General features: G+C 44.5%; 1 protein-coding gene across 1 annotated transcript in view; it reads right to left on the reverse strand.

Annotated features, from left to right (window-relative positions):
• Positions 1-470: 470 nt before the first annotated feature.
• Positions 471-19,250, reverse strand: part of TMTC1 (transmembrane O-mannosyltransferase targeting cadherins 1) — a 151,044-nt gene continuing 132,264 nt past the window's right edge. The window contains exons 13-20 of the mRNA XM_062010316.1: positions 17,529-17,637; positions 12,370-12,472; positions 9,228-9,363; positions 8,279-8,423; positions 8,023-8,160; positions 7,713-7,835; positions 6,599-6,676; positions 471-5,853 (exon numbers count right to left, since the gene is read on the reverse strand). Coding sequence (XP_061866300.1) covers positions 5,713-5,853; positions 6,599-6,676; positions 7,713-7,835; positions 8,023-8,160; positions 8,279-8,423; positions 9,228-9,363; positions 12,370-12,472; positions 17,529-17,637 — 973 coding nt within the window. The 3' untranslated portion in view covers positions 471-5,712. The remainder of the gene's footprint in view (positions 5,854-6,598; positions 6,677-7,712; positions 7,836-8,022; positions 8,161-8,278; positions 8,424-9,227; positions 9,364-12,369; positions 12,473-17,528; positions 17,638-19,250) is intronic.

Raw genomic sequence — 19,250 nt, forward strand, 5'->3', positions numbered from 1 at the left:
CAGCAACATGATCCTCTGAGTGAACCCAGCCCTGGGAGCATGCAGGAACACCTAGGAATATCTGCTAGGAAGAAGAGAATTAGAATAAAATTATTTTCTTTTAAATTTCTGTTGTTTTCCTCTTTGTGATCTGTAGCCTAGTTTGATGCATCCCTGACAGATGAATAAAGCCTGAAATGAAGAGCTTATGTCAGAAGGACACGTCCAATCATCAAGATGGTGTACACACCAGCCTTTATCCTTTCTCATGTTCAGACTCCAAAATATGCCTGCTACAATACTTTTATATGTCCAGACTTAAATACACTTGCTTCACAGTTGCTCCTACATGAGCAATCACTGGGACTCTTTGGGCAGTAAAATGAAGGCAAGTGGAGTACGAAACTTTGTCTCAATCACCTCCAGCAGAGGAACAGATCCTAAGGAATAGAGTGACTTCACAGCCAAGAGAACAAAACCAGGCGTGACACTTACTTTTCTTACTTTTTATACAAAATAGACATTTACATACATTTTCTTTTGCAAAGACTTGGAGAGCATAGCTCCTTTATGTGACGTCTAGCCATAAGTCCCACGGTGAAAAAAGCAAAGGCTTTGCAAGTTCCTGTACCACTGACATATATTCAGCAACTGCTAAGTGTGGATTTCTTTTTAAAAGTTTTCAAATCCATGGGCTGTTTTCTTTTTTAAAAAAAGAAAGAAAAAGACACATACAACTGATTAAAAAAGAATCAGGTACAGAAGTAGGAACCATATTAACAACAGGCAACGCAAACAATTCCCGAGTGAGAGGAACACACGGTGCGACATCCACTTCAGGCAGAGATTTCTACAGTAATACAGGTGGAGAAGCCATAACTTTTACAGAGGATACCACTGGGGGGGGGGGAGGTGGATTTTCCAGAAGAAAAAAAAATGTCAGCAAGTCAGTACAAACGTGGCAATGAACTTTTGCACAAAGTTACCAACATTTCCTGAAGCAGTTTTGCCACAATGAAACACTAGTGAATGCCAAGCGCTTTTTGACCCTCCCCTCTTTTCCTTTTTTTTTGTTTTCTGCTGGCTTTAAATGTAATGAAAGCAAAATGGTGCATTTTGAAATTGCTGCAAGAGACAGAAGGTTGGAGGAAAAAAACCACCCCTCTCTAAGGGCTATTATATTCCAACGATTGAGCATAATTGCATATATGAAAGACAGAATTTGAGCACTTGGTCAACTTAAATCACATACAGATTGAGGAGGCTTAAGCATATACCAACTGTTTCACTGAGCTGAGGACAAGTGGGACAAAAGATTGTATTTTACAATCATTTTACAATACAATTGTATTTTAAATGACCTAATTATTAAAATTAGAATGGCAATCATTTTTCTTTACCAAATACTGTACATTATATTTCACCTGTTTTTTTTCTGTAACTGTTGAAAAGCTTTTGTAGCTTTTAGACAGTTTGAGGGATTTCCAGCCTCCCCTGCAAGTTAGGCTCTTTATTTTGGATTTTTTCTGATTTAGACTTCTTTCACCCATGTGCATACATGCCCATCACCCCCCACCCTGTCCTCATCAAGATCTCTGGACTGAAGGACATTTACACTGCTGCATTCATTTACTCTTTGGCCAAAACAAGTTGCCTGCGCATTTGTAGGAAATTCTAGTCCAAGGAGTCTGTAAGAGAGAGAAATTGCCCCCACCACATCATTTATCTCAGGGGATGGGAAAAGGAATAGAAGTAAAGAATGTGAGACTTTAAATAAGCAATGAAATAGAACAAAAATCTATCAGCCAAAAATATTATTCACGGGGAAAGGAAAAAGCAACACAATTATGTTTCTCATTTAGAATTAAGATGCACAGTGAATATATGAAAGTCCTGTCTAACCAGCTTTGTGTTAATTCTCCACTTCAGTATTGGTGAGCACTGAGGTTTAGCCAATGAAGCTTGCAGAAAGAGCAAACTCTCCCTCACAAGGTAAAGCTTCAGCCATTTATTAATTTGTAATCTCTGCTAACCATGCTGAGCACTGGAGTTGGCAGAAAACAATGTATTTAGAACTCATTATTTTAGAACCTGTGCAATGCTAGAAGAAGAGGACATTTCCTATGATTAATTAGGATAATATCCAGTTTATCACAAAGTAAGTTGCTCTATTTATCTTCCACAACTGCCCTTCCTTTCACTGGAGGTAAACCCATATCGTATCATACTCCATTCCTCTTCGCCTGCAAATAAACCTTTCGTAAGATTAATGTTCTCAACGAACACAACACTTCAGTGTGGACACCAATGAGACAGGGAGTCAGCTCAGAACTTCATAAAAGTTTTACTGCTTTGGTAGCCCAGGGTCTGAACCATCGTTCCTCCAAATACGCTGCCAGTTTGCAGACCATCACCGTCATCCTGCATAGGGGGGTATAAAGTGCTGGTTCAGGAAAATCGAGCCCTCCTCTCTCCATAGCTACCACAAACCCCTCTTCAAAATGTGGAGAGTCAGCCTTTTGGCATATAAACATAATCCAGTTTGACTGAAACTAAACTCTGTAGATACATTACCTGCCTAATTCAGGTGAGTGGATGAACATATGCTATGCTTTCCAACCAGACCGCCTCCCTCACCAGGCGGATGGTCTCACCTTCCTACATTATTCTGCAAGTAAGACAGTGTTGCAAATATAGTAATCCTTGGGTAATCTGGGAAGCAGGCACCCAAAGCTATATTATACCTTTAGACATGCATTGGTTTTAGGAGGTCAAGATGGCTTTGATCAGGTTCTAAGGACAGGAAAGGGACAATCATTTCTACCAGGCCTCTCAGGAAAGACAAACTAAGATTTAAGCTGAAGTTAAAAACACAAAACCAACTCTTCCCCCTCACAAGGCTTTGCTATAAAAAATACAACTTCTTCTTTATTTGAAAAAATATGTTCCATTGGCCACAATTTGAAGCCACACTGTTGTGGGGCCTGTAGAATATATAGCATTTATTTAATATAACTTTATGAAGCAAAGTTTATAGCTGATACATGTTTTCAAATGAGAAATATCTCCCCCCACACACACCTATCCCCCTATGTTTCAGGTAGCTGTTGGAGCACTCTGCAGGTGCCTCCCCCTGTGGGGAGGGTTTGCATGGCATGGCTGTTGGGGGTTGCCTGAAATAGTGCTCTGACAGCCCCAGACTCGCTGCCACACAGCCATACCACAGACAAGCAGCCGGCTTGGGCACATGGGTCTTTGGTGAAAGTGCCCCCAAGGAAGGCTCACCCTGGGCAGAGGCAGGGAGCTCTTTGAGTACTCCAGTACTCAGGTACCTCTGAATACCCCAGTAACGAGCCATCTGTAGTTTTGCAATACACAGTGGGGAACCAACTGCTCATAGAGCCCATTTAAGCATTGGTATCCCCATTCCATCAGACTCTGTTGGTATGACTCCATCTATTCCTGGCCATCCTGGCAGTACCAATGTTGTGCAATACTCCTCCATGCATGGCTTTTAGTGGAGTGCCTGTGCTGGAGACGTGCAGAAATGTCAGCAAATCCAAAGACATAAAAGTCATGTGAAAAAAAAAGGGTTGCTGACCCAGACTCAAGACCTCAAACCTGCCCTCAGCCCTAGAAAGCAAAGTGGGCTGCTGGGACTGGGAGCAGAAGGGGAAATTCACCAGCAAAAGACTTATTTTGGTCCCTTCTGCTCCTTTGGGAAGGTAGTTCAAAGACAGAGAGCCCAGAAATGTCTGTCACCACCTTCTCCCCACAATAGCCACTCCCTCCCATCTCTGCCCAGCTGTGGGCACTGGCTGATCTCTTTGGCAAGTTGGGACCTATCCCTCCCAAGTCCAGCCTTGAATCAGTGGGCACACAGCCACGGCTCTAGCAGGTCCACAGTCCCTGGCAGGGCAGACATCTGCACCAGTGAAGACTCCCTCAAGCTCCAAATACAGCTGTGTCATGCTAACAACTTGTCAGTAACTGAACCACCAGCAGTGGCCACACACTGAGCTTTTTAAAGGAAACCAGCCAAGCCACCAGCACACATCTGTCCCATCATGCTGGCTGAATTTGAAGCTTGCTGAGGTGACATGGCCTGCACCAAGTAAATTTGAGTGTCATATGGGTCACTGACACATAGGCTTTTCTTGACAGACGTGTATCAAGGCATCACAGAACTAATCTGGACCGTCCTTTACTAACAATGGCAAAGCCCAGGATGCTCTTCTGCAGGGATTGACACAATCAAGTTCACATACAACAACTTTTTTTTGTGTGGTGGTTTCCTGATGCAAGAGGAACAAACTGATGACTTAACCTGTTGTCCACACCCAAAGGCAGTAGCACCAAGCACAATCCTATTAACATGCCACGTGAACTGGTGCAAACCCTGGTGGAAGCAGCAGAAGTGCTGCTGCTGGAGTGACAGTATCGTCCCATGTACTCTACAGCCATTTACTTTAGAAACATCATCAGGGGGAGTTTCCAAGCGTGTCTTGTGGTACTGCATTGTTCTAAGTTCAGACAATACAAGTCACCAATGCCCAGCCATATGGCCAGCTGTGCTCAACTCATATAAACCAGTGAAAATATATTATTTATTTGAGTATTACTATAAGTTAAATAAATAAAGCTCAAAAATAAAAGCCCCATTTCAGAAGAGAATTTGTCTTCCCACTTCAGTATTTAAAAATATAGATTTATGATGGATCAGCTATAGGTCATTTTCTTTATCTTTTGGGGGAGTGGGTGAGAACACTTCGACAAAGTGTTTTGATAAACAGGCTTTGTTCCTGCACATCCATAAAAAAAAAGCCTTCTCAGTACCATTCCAGGCTAGAAAATCTTCTTTAATCTCTCCGTGGCTTTACCTCCTACACTGATCTGATTGGTTGGTTGTTTCTTTAGTGGGGACTGCACAGGAGGACAAGTAATCGTAGATCTTCCAACTATCTTTGGATGCTTCCATTTTTTTTTCAGAGTAATAATTATTTGTCCTGGAGGGAGAGGGCAAAGGGTAAAGCCATATGATATTTGATAATACTGACACTATTAACCCAAATTGCTACAAAATGACTCTTATGAGTAAAACATTCAGATGAGGTTTTCCCTCAAAGGATCATTTGTCCTACTTGTAGAATCATCTTTCTAAGGTGACATTCGGATACCATTTTCCCTTTCTTTAGAATAATTTTCAAGTCACAATTAGAGCTGTAAAAGCAGCTACCTCTTCCACAGTATTAACCCCTTGAAACCTTTTTATGTGACCATTATGACCATTTTTCCTGGCTCAGAGGGATCTGGCAGCGCTTGCAACGAAACCCATCAGTGGTACTTTATGTGGACGAGGTGAGCCTGTGTTGAGTAACAGGAGGTGCCACTTCACCCCTGCTGCAATAGGTGATTGCTTTGTCTCCAGGGTTTCCCCAGTGATAACCGAGATACTGAAGGTACATGTCCCACCCACATTCCTGGTGTGATCAAAATGGGTTCAGCCTAAATGTAAATCTTGATTAAAGGAATGTTTTCATTCATTCATTCTCCAGCATGTCCCACAGGAGCTGAGTGTCTCCTGTAACTTTGGTCAAACATAAACATGCATTCAAAATTTGCCTTCTGCCATTCTGAATCCTATCAAAGTTCCTTCATCATCACTTTGAGCAATAGGCTTCCACCATACACTTCTCTGAGGGGCATGAGTTTGTTTCCACTGGTGACTGAATGCTATGTTTGGTCCTTCTCCTGGACTTCTTGAAACCGTTTCTCCAAGCGATCCAGTTTGGCCAGATTCTCCTTGAGCAACTTGCTGTTTGGAACCAGCTGTAAGGCTTTCTCATAGTAGCCACGGGCAGTGACGTAGCTTCCCTACAAAGAAAATGAGTGACAGATCTCATTCACATTCCTGACACAGAAAGTTCATTCCTTGGGAATCGTGAAGATCACAATACAGAGGAAAAAGAGTTTTAGAAAACTTGACATTGTTAGGTAATGAGAATACTTTTTCATTGTGAAAAAGATCCCTGAGTGTCATTAGCCCAAATTTGATCAAACACATACGGCAAGAAGTAGATTTACGTTTTTCCATCACGTTGTGCCAGAAGAGTTAATTTTACTCAGCAACGGGACAGCTTGAGGATATCACACAATGTGACTCCTTAAGACTCAAATCATAATGATATGCTAAAGTATTCAAAAAGATAAGCAACCACAGGGCAGGCTGTCTATTTCCATAATTTCATGCCAGCATTCTGCATTAGACATCTTTATTAAATTAATTAGGTAGAGAGGAATCTTAAAAGTCGTCTCACAGTGACATTTTTCTAAGACAGGTCAACAACAGAACCAGGAAAACTTTAGAGATAGGCAGGTTGTTCCTTGCAGCTCATTCTCTTAAAATATGAGATTTACATTACAGGATACATATTTCCAAGCAACCTGGTTGGTAAATTCCGGTTGGGGTGGACAGACTTTCCTCCTCTCTGGATAAAATGTCAGGGACACTCAGTGTTCACAAACACATAGATCTTGGCAGTCTGAAACGAATTTAGCTTTCTGTTCTGAGTAGCAATCTCTGCACTTGACAGCTTAAGGAAAAGCAAAATTGTCATACCTTGATGTGCTCAATGCCTCCCATATTCATCCAAGCCTGTGCTTGGTCTGGGTTGAGCTCCACAGCCCGTTTATAGCTCTACGGAGATAGGAAACATTTTTAGGTTAAGTGTCTGACTCTTCAAACAAAACCAGTACTGGAGGGGAAAGAGAAATGAAGTTTCCTCTCTTGAATCCATTTAAAATATGATTTCAAATTCTTCCCATATACAATGCACGAACTGAATTTCAGTTTCTTTACAGCAGAGGCAACATAATATACTGCTTCACTGCTGAGCTCATCTTGCAGGTTTTCCCTGCTCTCAGCACCATATGAGAAGCCACACTAATCCCTGCCACCCTGCACCAATAGGATCTCCTGCACATCAGGGTTCTTCCCTTGGGCAGGTGCCTGACAAGCACAAGCCACGTGTGGGCTGTGGTGCTCTTTATCTGCAAGGCTTTAATTTGGAGCTGCTGGCAGACAGTCACTTGTGTGGAGGTTTCACAAGGACCTGAGGGCAGTGCTATCCTTCCCCATTGCTTTTGACACTGCACAGGAGAGGACGAACAAGGACCTCCCGGACTCTGTCATACAGCACTGTTTTTCTGGTGTTACAATAGGAAAGGATTCAAATCAGGATTATACTTCTCTAGGAATATCAAGAATATTCAGAATTGTCCCAACATATCCTATTTAACACTACTCTTTAACAATTTCTGAGCTATCAAGCTGCCTGCTCCACATTTAATCTTTCAGCTACTGGGTAAGGAGGTGAGATACAAAAACATGGAAGGCTCTCACAGGTCTCCAAGCTTCCAGTTGAGCCACCTGGAGTTAGCCATCACCAGCAAGAGGGGCGGGGGCTGCATGGACTGAGAAAAGGCCTAGGCTCCTCCATGATTGTACTTAACCTCTCAGACCGGGGAGCTGCATTTCCACAGAGGAATGAGGACAAAAAACGGAACTAATTTTGGCAAAGTTAGCTGCCCCATAGCTTTAGCTGTGCCACTGGTGAACTGCTGAGCTCCCAAGGCCAACAGCCAGGATGCATGCCCCAGGGAGTATCAGATGCAATGAGCTAACTCTATCTTTTAACATATAGAACTATCCACAGGGCTTAGAGCAGTCATACCTCAAAAGCCTTGTCAAGGAGATTCTGTTCTCTTAGCTGGTTTCCTTTAGTGAAAAAGAGCTCTGAGATGACTTTTGGATCCTTTGGTTTTAGCTGAAGAGCTTTTTCTATAGCTTCAAGTGCCTGTGAAAAAGCAAGAAGACATTGTGTTACTGTATTCTGTACCTTTCCCCTTCTATCATGCTCTCCTCACCACCAAGGCCTCCCAGCACAACCGTCATCTTCCTCCTTCCCTTGTTTGCCCCACACTGTTAAGACACATGGAAATGAGTTTTTTAGATGCCTGTGGCATATGCCACAACCACGGTACCTTGGCATAGTGCTCCTGTTTGCTGTGGATGGCTGACAGAAGGCGGTAGCACTCCAGACACCCCATATCCTCGCGGAGTATATGATTCGTCATCTTTTCGGCTTCCTTTGTCCGTCCCATCATGGCTAAAACCTGAGCCTATGGAGTCACATTACAAAGGGTTATGATTTTAAAAAGCTTAACAGAGGATGCTGCACCCAGCAGCTGCTGCCCCGCTGTCACGGCCTTGCCCTGGCTGAGCTGGCGCCGCACTCACCAGCGCCAGTCGGATCTCTCTGTTTGAAGGCTGCAGCGAAGCCGCTTCTCTGTAAACCTGCAAGGCCTCTTCGTAGCGTGCTGTGTTGTAATACAGAGCTCCCAGCGGGGACAGGATTTCAGCCTTCCGGGAGACCTTCAGTGCCCTGGAATTTGGGGAAAAAGAGATGCATCCAGCTGGTGTGCGGATCAAAGTGGAAGAGCAAAGTGAGGCTTGTGCTGAGATGGGACAGCAAAGCTCTGCCCCCTGTTCATCCCATCTTGGGAAGCACAAATTTAAGGTCCCAGAGAGGGATAAGCGTGCCCAAAGCAGCAATACCTCTGGCCACCTGAGAAGAGGAGAGGATCATGCATGTGAGTATGCAGCAGAGGTGGAGGTAGCTGATGGTGATAGAATCTGGGGAGTGTGAGCACAAATCTGGAAGACAAAGAGGAGGAAACGTCCCCTTTCCCCACATTCCCCATCCACATCCTGCTGCTTACTGGGAGGCAGAGCCTGTCTACTAGTATACTGCTAGCAAGGGCTTGAGTTCCTGATGCTGCTCAGGTTTTGGTGATGGGCTCTGCAGCAATTATGGCTGTTACCGGTGTGGCAGTTATAGACCAGCTTCAAGCAGGGTGGGAGTCATGCTAACAACCCGCTCATGCCACCCAGAAACCTTTGGCCTTATTGTTAGAGCATCTCCCAGCCAACAGCACCAGTATGTCCATCCTGGGGACTTGGGAACAGTCCAGGCAACTCAATACTGCCTGAGTCTGTGTGTCATCCAAGCACTCCTCAAAAATAACCAAATAAGCAAAAGGTAAATCTGATTTCAAAAAGACAGAGAAAGAAGAAGAGGAAACCCAAATATGCACTGACAGATTTGTGTATCAGAAGCTCTTTAGCAGAGACAAGCTGTACAGGAGGAGAAGGAGGGAAATCTCCGCCTCCCATCCTAAATTCTTACCGCTTGTACCATGTTTCAGCCTCTTTGTTCTGCCCCAGGGAGCGGTGAAGCCTGCCCAGGTTCACCATGGCCACATGGTGTGAAGGGCTCAGGTGGATGGCCTGCCTGTAGTGGGACACAGCTCGCTCTGGAGCCCCTGCAGAGGAGAATAACCGTTAAACTGGTGCCTCAGAAAAATCCTGTCATGAATTCAGCAGGCAGTAATGCTCTGGGATTTCCTTCAGCTATTGCCCTGTGCCATGTGAACCATTTTGAGAAAGAAATCCTGCCTCTGCTTTTCCAGAGACTAAAAAATTGCTGTCCAAGTTAAGATTCAAGCTCCAGTATCCAGGGACGATCCTGAGAAATAGATTTTTCTAGAGGTGGGATTAGAAAGAGATTTTTCTAGGGGTGGGATTTTGCAAGTCAAAAGCACAGTCACCAGAAGACAATTGTTGACTAAAAGTGCTCTCCTGTCATGCTGCTGGGGGGATGCATCCCCCATGCTAAAGACAAAGCCCACCCCAAAAAGGGAGCATGGGTACGTGTACCACCTCCTGGCACACTGGAGAGACGGGCAACAGAAACACAGACAATAAGCCACCCACTATTCTCCACCTGAGACACAAACAGTTTCAGCTCTTTCCAAGCAGAGACTATTCCCTCCATCTCTGTCACACTGGCCCTGCTCAGCCCCTATGCATCGCTCAACAGGACTGGGAGTAGCTGCCAGTGACTGGCCAATTCCCACCTCAGGGCAATAAATCTTAGACCAGAGGTGTCTAGGTGCCTATTTTGGAGCCCGTTGGCACCATCTCTGTATTGCAGAGGAGCCATCGGGTGGCACTGCTTTGCTCTTGGAAAAAAAGCCCCATCTCCTGGTGCAAGGTCCCGTAGGTAGCCCGAGACATCACCAAGCACTACCCCAAAATACAACATTCTGCAAAATACAAGGTGCCACTACCCCAAATAAGATATTTTTCTTTATCTAAGGCTTTCCTCAAGAAGGAGCTTGCAGTGCTTTCTTTAGGCAAGGCCTGCTGACTACCTATTAAATAAATTAATGCACACGTAAAAAGTTGCAGCACTTCAGCAACGCCAATATTGTATTTTTTTAACTCCAGTGCTTAATTGGTTTGCACAATCTAGACCAGATAATCTCCTGATGAAAACTGATACTCGTGGAGCTTTATCCACCAAAAAAGCTTTTGACGATTGGCATTTTTGAAACCAAATAACTTCACAATGTATTTAATTTCATTTCTAGATGGAAAGCAGCACTTGAAAACAGCCCATGCAAACATATGCTGCCATGGGAATTTTCTTTTCATAGCTTTTTGGTTTTCCTGAGACTATCTACCTCAAAGTAACACTGGCATCTCCTTTACAGGAGAGAGAGAGGAGGGACATCTGCAGGGAGATTTAGAAGCACTTAAGATTCACCCAAGGCCAAGGATGTATCTTTCAGGGCAGGGTTTTTCCAAAACATCCAGTAGCAGCCTCAGTTTTCTCCCACTGCTGAGCAGGCAGATGTTTTTGAAAATTCTACCTACAAAACATCCTGGGAAGCAGCTGAGCATGCACCTCAGTCTGTAAGTCAGCCAGTGCCTTCCCTGCCCAGCACACAGGGGCAATGTGCATCATTAAGGAGAAACATTAAGTGCCTATGACCACTGCAGAGCTGTCTAGAGTTATGGCTCCCCAGAGCTGACATTTGCTGGAGGCTTGCTGCAAAAAGTCCAAGTTAATTGGCATGGTGCTTCACAGCATCTCCCTGTGCCTGCCGGGGAAGAGCACAGCCTGTGATGGGCTAACTACCAGCCACTTCCTTCACGCCTTGTCATGGCTCCAGGAGGGTTATTTACACATCATTCCTGAAGTATCAAAAGTCAGTGTTTTTTTTTTTTTTCCTCTGTTGTTTGTGTGTAGGGAAGTGTAGGAGTAAACCAGGAAAAGTCAGTTTTGACTTTGGCAGAATACACAAATGCAAAAAATGGAAAGTACGCTGCATTGCGTTTGAACCTCAATTTTTGGCAGGAATGGGACAGTTTATCTGGGTTGGGAAGCAAAGATGAGTACAATGTCAGTGAAATTACTGTGGAATTTTTGTTATTTGCAAGCTTGAGTCTTGCCAGGGCACAAATTCAGAACTTCAACCTCTGTCGCTAATGCCATGATGACTTTCATTTTTTTTTTAAATGAATGCTTATTTGTGCTTGGTATTTATTTCAACTTGGTATTTATTTCACACTGGTACTACAGAAGTGCAATGGCTGAACATCAGCTCAGAGGTAGGACAGACAGCTGCAGACTGACAGACATCACCATCATTTCTTCCCAAGCACCACCAGAGCTGGGCACAGCGTGAAAGGGGCAGAATGAGGAGCAACCACGCTCATTAAACCTACAATATTTCACCGTTGAGCCTCAGCTCTGTTCTGAAGGAACCAGAGTGAGGCAGCAGTTTGGTTTCCACTAGTTGTTTGTCAAACTTGGCGTTGCTTATAAAGCTGTCAGTAAAAGGCAGCAATTACAGCAGCTTTTTTTTGTTGTTTGTTATGTGGATGCCAGGAAGTGCCCAAGTACAGGAAATTTGGATGGGAACCAGGAGTCCACAAAAGAAAGGCTTTGGATGTCGTTATGGGGCTCCTGAGAAATCAATTTATCCCATAGCATCTTAGGTTTTGTTTTCACAGATCATTGTGGTTTAAAAGCCACGTTTTTATAGCAGTGGTGATCAACCTTTAGAGTTGAAGAGCTGCTTTGTCACCAAGTAGAGCTGCAAGTACTCCAAGGGCCACAATGATCCACTTCTGTTCCTGGGATTTGTTTTGATGTGGCCACGCTTCCCTAGAGAAACAGCAGTATTGTCAGGGTGCTGCCCAGCTCCAGTTGAAGAGAACAACTGCCTGTGTGAAGATGGTGAGAAACACTGAAGGGAACAGCTGGGCTGAATGCCACTGCTGCACAGTACCTGCATTGACTACAAATTTCAGTACGCTGTGCCATCTCATCAGCATGGGGATATTTATTTCTAAGCTACAGTGGAGGCACATCTATTGCTTTCAAAGCTTTTGACACCCTTTTAGATGTGTACTGCTGAATCAAAGAAATCAAAGCAAATAAGGCAGAGAGGGAAAATCCATTGTTCCTTCTCACTTACCAGTATCGACCAAGAAAACGCCGTAGTTGTTATGCAGATCGGAGCTCTCTGGACAATTCTCTATGCCAGCCTTATAGACCTCCTCTGCTTCCTTAAGCCGTTCCTTGAAAGAGAAGAAAATTTCTTAGCTGTGACAGAGAGGGCGTCAGCACCATTTGCTGCATACCTGCACCCTGTGACAACTCCCTGGCTGCACAGGGGGCTCGGGGCATCAGCCCATCCTTGCCTTCTAGGCCAAAACTTTACCCCCTGGCATGGATGTAACATAGCTGCTGTCTAGTACCCCAGAGCAATTCACACAGCTTTCTTCCATACATTGGAGCTACCTGTGAAACACAAATACCAGCTGGAAAATGTGGCTCCTGTGCAACATCAGTGAGCCCCAGCTGGGCACACACCCGGCCAGGAAACACACAGCAACAGGGGTTGGATTGGTTCTGTTGAGAAATATCTGCCACCTGGGAGATTAAATATTTTAATTTCTTTCTTTAATGAGCATCTTGCTCGCTAACTCTTCCCCCTCTGGAGCTCTGCTGCTCATTCCCTAAGCAGTGGGGAAAATAAAAGGAAAGAATGCTTGGCATGTGTGAGGACTGGGGGATAGAGAGCTCAGACAGGGAGATGAGGGAAGCTGGAGGAGGATGGGGGGAAATAAAAAGAGTGGGGAAAATCTGACAGAATCAGATTAAAACCAGGCATTGTCAATGAGTGAGATGTAGCTCAGTGAGATTCATGGGATGTGCCACCACGTCAATTCCCAGATACACTGAGCCTTTACATTTTGCATAGATTTCAAGGAGGTTTGTTGGTGCTGAACAATTTTGGAGAAATACAGGTCTTTTCTTCGGGAATACCCTGCTTATGGAAAGTGTCCCACTGGCTGGGCTCTATCTGGCCTGAGGTAGCCCGATCCTGAAATGAAAATAAGGTGTCACATTTAGATCAAATAGCAACTTAATCAGGTTTCCATTTCCCTCCAGCCAGTGAGAGTGTGTCCATTGCCTGCATGCCTGCTAGCACAGGTTATCAGTGTCTTCCTATCGCCCTAACCTCAGAGCTTTGCTGTTGGGTGTATTTGTGGAAGGAACTGCAGACAAGCACGGTGCAGACGGGTGTCAGGCAAGCCTTCAACTCCCAAGATGCTTGTTTCAATTCTTCCCCTTCCGTGCAGCAGCACAGGCCTACGGTGACAAACTCCACAGCCTTCTGATGATGGTCCCAAGTGAAATCACCCATCTAGGTCTCTGCTGAGGGAAGCCTGGAGGCTGCAAGCAGCACTCCTGCTCAGGACTCGATTTCATGTTGAACTAAGAAGTCAATCCATTCCCAGATATGGACTCTTCTCAAGTCCTGCAAATCCCAGAGCCTCTGAGCCTTTCTCTGGATTTAAAGGGTGTGTCTGATGGAAGCTTTTGCTCTGTAGCTGCTTAAATGTGTGGACTCCTTTCTCACCTCCTATTTCAGAACTAGAGAGCTGGAATTAATCTTATTGGAAGAGTATGACTTGATGAAAGCACATCGTTTGCCATGGTTAAGTGCTTTCACATTTACATGATAAAGGTCAGCCAGCAGAAAAGATAGCGTGTGATAAAACACAGAAACACATTTTTTAAAAGTGCTTAAGTTTGGACATTTTGGATATATTTATGTGAATTTGACATCATTATCCTGCAGGGTCAGGAAAAGTATAGCTATCATCAGAACTGACTAAAATGAGAAAGCATCTGTGGCACCAAGACATTAACAGACACATTTTCAAAGATTCCTGTATCAGTTTCTTTTCCTCAAATTTCAATTTTCAGCCAAGGAATGTGGCTTTGTGTGCACATATGTCAGCTTTCTACATTTTATTTACTGATCATAAACCCGATCTTTAGAGCACGGAATGGCTGCGTTAAACTGTATTAGTTCTGTCCCATGTCAAAATATTCACACTCACCAATACTGAGCACTTTCAGCATTTTTATCATGGTTGCATTGCTTTTTTGGCACCTAATGTCCTGACCTTGCACGCCTCAGGCTCAGCCCAGAGTCTGTATAGATTAAGAAAGTGATTGTATTAAGCACAGTTAAAAATGGGGAAGGGCAGGACCAGCTTTTTCTGCCCAATCTTTCTCCCTCAAAGCCTCTCCTCTTCCTGGGAGAAATTCTCTAAGTTCATCAAGGCTTGATTCTCATTAACACTTAATAATGCTGCTCCTAGACCTTCATGAAACATTTATCAACCTCACGAAATTCAGAAGATGGGCTTAAAAAATGTATGAGATTTTTATGATAGTAAAAAAAATTATGCATGTGAGGATCTCTCAGTTGAAATAGAGGGTTTTTAAGTCTTTCTTTTTTTATGGCTCAGTTTTTTCAGTTGGGTTATGCCTGAATAGGCTCTTCTCTGCAGCTAAGTTTAAAAGTTTCTTCTTTTTTTAGTGTATGCTGGTATTATCAACACATACTCGCTTGAAACCATAAACTAGAGCCTGAAAACAGCCATCAAGTAGCAGGAGATGGCTGATGAAACTGCAGGAGCTGAGAAGAAGGTACCATTCCAGTCTATCAGAGTAAATCCTGTGGAACCAGTGTTACAGGAGTGTTGTGAAATGGTGAACAAAAATGTTTGATTTCTGATATCAGCATCACCACAGTGATCATGGGGAAAAAAGGAAAACATTGCAACCAAGTTATAATACCAAGCAGAAAGAGCACTAAGAAGGCCAGGCATCTACAAACAGCACAAACAAGTCAAACTCAACAACATGGCAGTGTTTTTTTTCTTCACATCAGCTCATGCTTCAGAATCAACTATCAGGGAGAAAAGAGGCCAATTGCATTGAGTTACAGGCCTGTGCATCACTCAGAAGCATTTTTTACAGTTGTAGAAGGAAAGGACCCGGAAGCCCTATTTCAGATTCATCACCTTTTAGCTATGGGGGGAACACACTTCATGGGACTGACTAAGGCAATCCCAGAATCATTTCACTAAGCCATATCTACCCATTTCCCTCATTCTTTGCCTCAGGGCAAAGCTGGAGGAGCAGCAGTTTGTCATAGGCACGGTCACCTCATGTGAGTTATTGAAACGTGCCACTTATGGCCCTTCAGCCCCTTTCCCTCTCATCCCAGCAAGAGGGGATCAGTTTGTGCTCCGTGCCCCAAAGCTCCACAGCAATGCTGTCCATGCAGCCTACTGCATGCTGCCTGGCATCACAGATAGCCCTACAGCCATGAGAGAGAGTCTGTGTAGACAGGAAAATAGGATTGTAACTTAGCTATTTTGGACACTATCACTTGGATGAAGAGGAAAACCCTGAACTGAAAAACGGAGTCCCATCAATATCCTTTGGGCTGAAGATGTCAAAACTTGTGCCCACATCCCTCCAGGAAGCACACAGCCGTAGGGTGAAATTCTGCAGCTCATAGCCAAGGGCGGCAACACATATTTGTAGGATGGCCCCTACAGCACTCACTAGGATGGGTGTGCTAGGCAGAAGCTACACAATCAAGCAGTAATCTGCTGTGGCTGAACATGAGAAGGTGTTAAAAGCCTGCAGGAAATAGCTGTTTTCTGAGGAAATTATACTAACTCTTTTCCTTACCACTTACTCAAGTCACAAGAGCATGAACAATCTGTACATAAGAGTAGATTAATTATTGCTGGACTTACCCATGGCACTTGCTTTGGGCAGAAGGCCTTGGGACTCTATAATGGTTTTATTGCTCTGTTGACCTTACAATTGGTGGTTGTAATTAATAAGTTCGATTAACATTAAGAGCAGGTATTACCGTAGAGGACTCATTTCCTATACATGCAGGAGACTCCTCATTGATGGGCTTATTGAAAGCACAGTTCCCATTCAACAAGACTCTTCTTTCAATTCATACACTATATTTCCAGCTCTGTGCAGCTAACATCAATAATATCTAGATATTTGCAAGTCACTTAAAAGGGAAAATAAACCAGTACACCTTTCAGTAACCCACATATATCAGAGTTGTGTTTTGCAGAGTACCTACATCATTAAAGAAGCCTAAATCAGAACAAGACACCCTGCTTATAGTTTTGCTGAAATTCATCCACTTCCCTTGCAGAGAGACTTCACTAACCAGATTAATGGAAAGCAGTGAGACATGATACCATTTTGCTTTGTCTGTACTTGCATTTGGCAACCTTTTAAGAGAGCTTTAGCACCCCATGCTGTGGAACAGTTACATCTGAAACTTGGAGGAGAAAAAAAAACCAGTTCTCAAGAAGTTTGCAGAGGTGTGCTGCAGCTGTGCTGCTATGAGGATCTCGTCATCCACCCCTATAGCACCAGACTGGAGACACTGGTTGGGGACACAGTTGGTGGGAGCAACACCTGAAGCATAGCACCCTTCATTTGCTGCATCAGGTGTGGAGAAAGCCAGGGCTTGGTGGTCCTGATGTGGGCACCGATGTTTTGTGGCTTCTTCACTCAAGCTTTTTGTGGCTCAATTTCCCTTTTCCTCCATGAGGACAATATTTCACTTCACAGGAACATTGTAGAAATAAATTACCTAACTGCAGAGAGTGGGGAGAGCCCTGAGTAATGAGCATGGGGAACAAGCCCGATAGGAAATGAGTAATCCTGCCTCCAGAGAGCAGCCTGGGCCATGCACAGTAAATAAAGCCTCGGGGCACATATTGAACAATGAGGTTAAATAAAATATTGAACAGCTGCTCATTAAAAGCAACGTAAAGCTAGCGAGCCTTCCCACTCTATGTGATCACCTACCACGGTAATTAAGGGCCATACTCTGTTGCATGCACACATGGGGCAGAACTCCGCCGCAGAGGGCACCTGGTTCCTGACTTTGGAGTGATTTATTATGACCTTTCAAGGTTATCTATGTGGGCATGTGTGTCTGAAGGGGAAGCACTCGCCTATTCTACTGTCACAACATTCAGGGTGCAACGGATTAAGACTTTGCCAACGGACGCAGGGAGCTGCAGAGAAGGTATTTACTCACGACTTCCACAGTGACTTAATTCAGAGCCACAACATGTGGGTGCAACTCACTGCGAACGAGTTGCCTCTCATTCTAAGAAAGGCATCTCTAAAGCAGCTCGAGAGTTGCTCCACTGGGACGTGCAGCACTGTGTACACAGGTGCAGAAAGCACAGGAGCCTGAGCCATGCCCCTTACCTGCTCGGCCAGCAGAGAGGCCAGGCTTGAGTAAGCATCTGCAAACTCTGGGCCATACTTAATGGAGTCCCGCAGTAAGATTACAGCTTCCTCCTTCTTCCCTTGTGACCTGCGAGATGGAGGAGGGGAAAAAAAAGAAACAGTTCTTAAGTACATGTTTAGGTCATACCACCGAGGAACTGCTTTAATGAGTTGGAAAGTTCACATCTTCACCCTTTTAGCAGAGACTAAATGATTCCTGTGCTCCTTTTCTCCATGGTCTGCACACCCAGCATCTCCGCAGCACATTACTGTTTCCATACGTTATGCTCAGGAACTGGGAGGACACAGGCTTTAATGAACCTGCCATTTGGTCTGCTGTTCTGGTGACTGCCACGCTGAGAACTACACAATGATCCCAGTGAAGATAAAACACCCCCAAAACAGTGCATTCCTCAACACCACACACTGAAGAGCAAAAAGTATTTCATTTTGGCTATCAGGCAAGCAAATACAGGCCAGATACACTGTTTGTTGAGTCATAACCACCTCAAATACTCTGTTCAGTCTGGGGCCTCTCACTACAGGAAAGACATTGAGGTGCTGGAGTATGTCCAGAGACAGGCAATGAAGCTGGTGAAGAGTCTAGAGCACCAGTCATATGAGGAGCAGCTGAGGGAACTGGGGTTGTTTAGCCAGGGGAAAAGGAGGCTGAGCCGAGACTCTCTACAACTCTATCGCTCTCTACACCTACCTGAAAGGAGGTTGTGGCAAGGTGGGGGTCAGACTCTCCTCCCAAGTAACAAGTGATAGGACAAGAGGAAACTGCCTCAAGTTGTGCCAAGAGAGGTTTAGAGTGGAGATTAAGAAGAATGTTTTCACTGAGAGGGGACACGGTTTAGTGGTGGGCTTGGCAGTGTTAGCTTAATGGTTGGACTCAATCCTAAAGGTCTTTTTTAAACAAACAATTCTATGATTCAATATTTATCTTTTCACAGAATAGTAGGGGTTGGAAGGGACCTCGAAAGATCATCTAGTCCAACTTCCTTGCTCAAGCAGGTCTGCCTAGATCATGTCACACAGGAACACGTCCAGGCACAAGGAGACTCCACAACCTCCCTGGGCAGCCTGTGCCAGTGTTCCCTCACAGTACTCCCTCCCTTACAGTAGAGAAGTTTTTTCTTAAGTGGAACTTTTTGTGTTCCAACTTTTGTCCATTATCCCTAGTCCTATCACTGGATACTGCAGAAAAAAGTGTTGCCCCATCTTCTTGACATACACTTTCAAATACTTGTGTTAATGAGATCCTCCCTCAGTCTCTTCTTCAAGCTGAACTGTCCCAGATTCCACAGCCTTTCCTCATAAGAAAGACACTCCAGTCTCCTGATCATCTTGGTGGCCCTGTGCTGGACTCTCTCCAGAAGTTCCCTGTTCCCTGAGCTAGGGAGCCCAGAACTGGACACAGGACTCCAGATGAGGCCTCCGCAGGGCAGAGTAGAGGGGGAGCAGAACCTCCCTCAACCTGCTGGCCACACTCTTCTTGATGCGTCCCAGGATGCCATTGGCCTTCTTGGCCAGGAACATTTTTTGGCAAAGACATCAAATTCTGCCACATTAATCCTATGAGATAAAGATACATGAAGAATATGACAGCAAAAGTGTTTCCAGGCATGAAGTACAGCACAAGACCCTCCCAGTGATGTCTTTGGGAAGCCGCATGCCCTACAGGAAGGGAAGCTGTTG

This window comes from Colius striatus, chromosome 1 (genome assembly GCF_028858725.1).
Source record: "Colius striatus isolate bColStr4 chromosome 1, bColStr4.1.hap1, whole genome shotgun sequence".
NCBI lineage: Eukaryota > Metazoa > Chordata > Aves > Coliiformes > Coliidae > Colius > Colius striatus.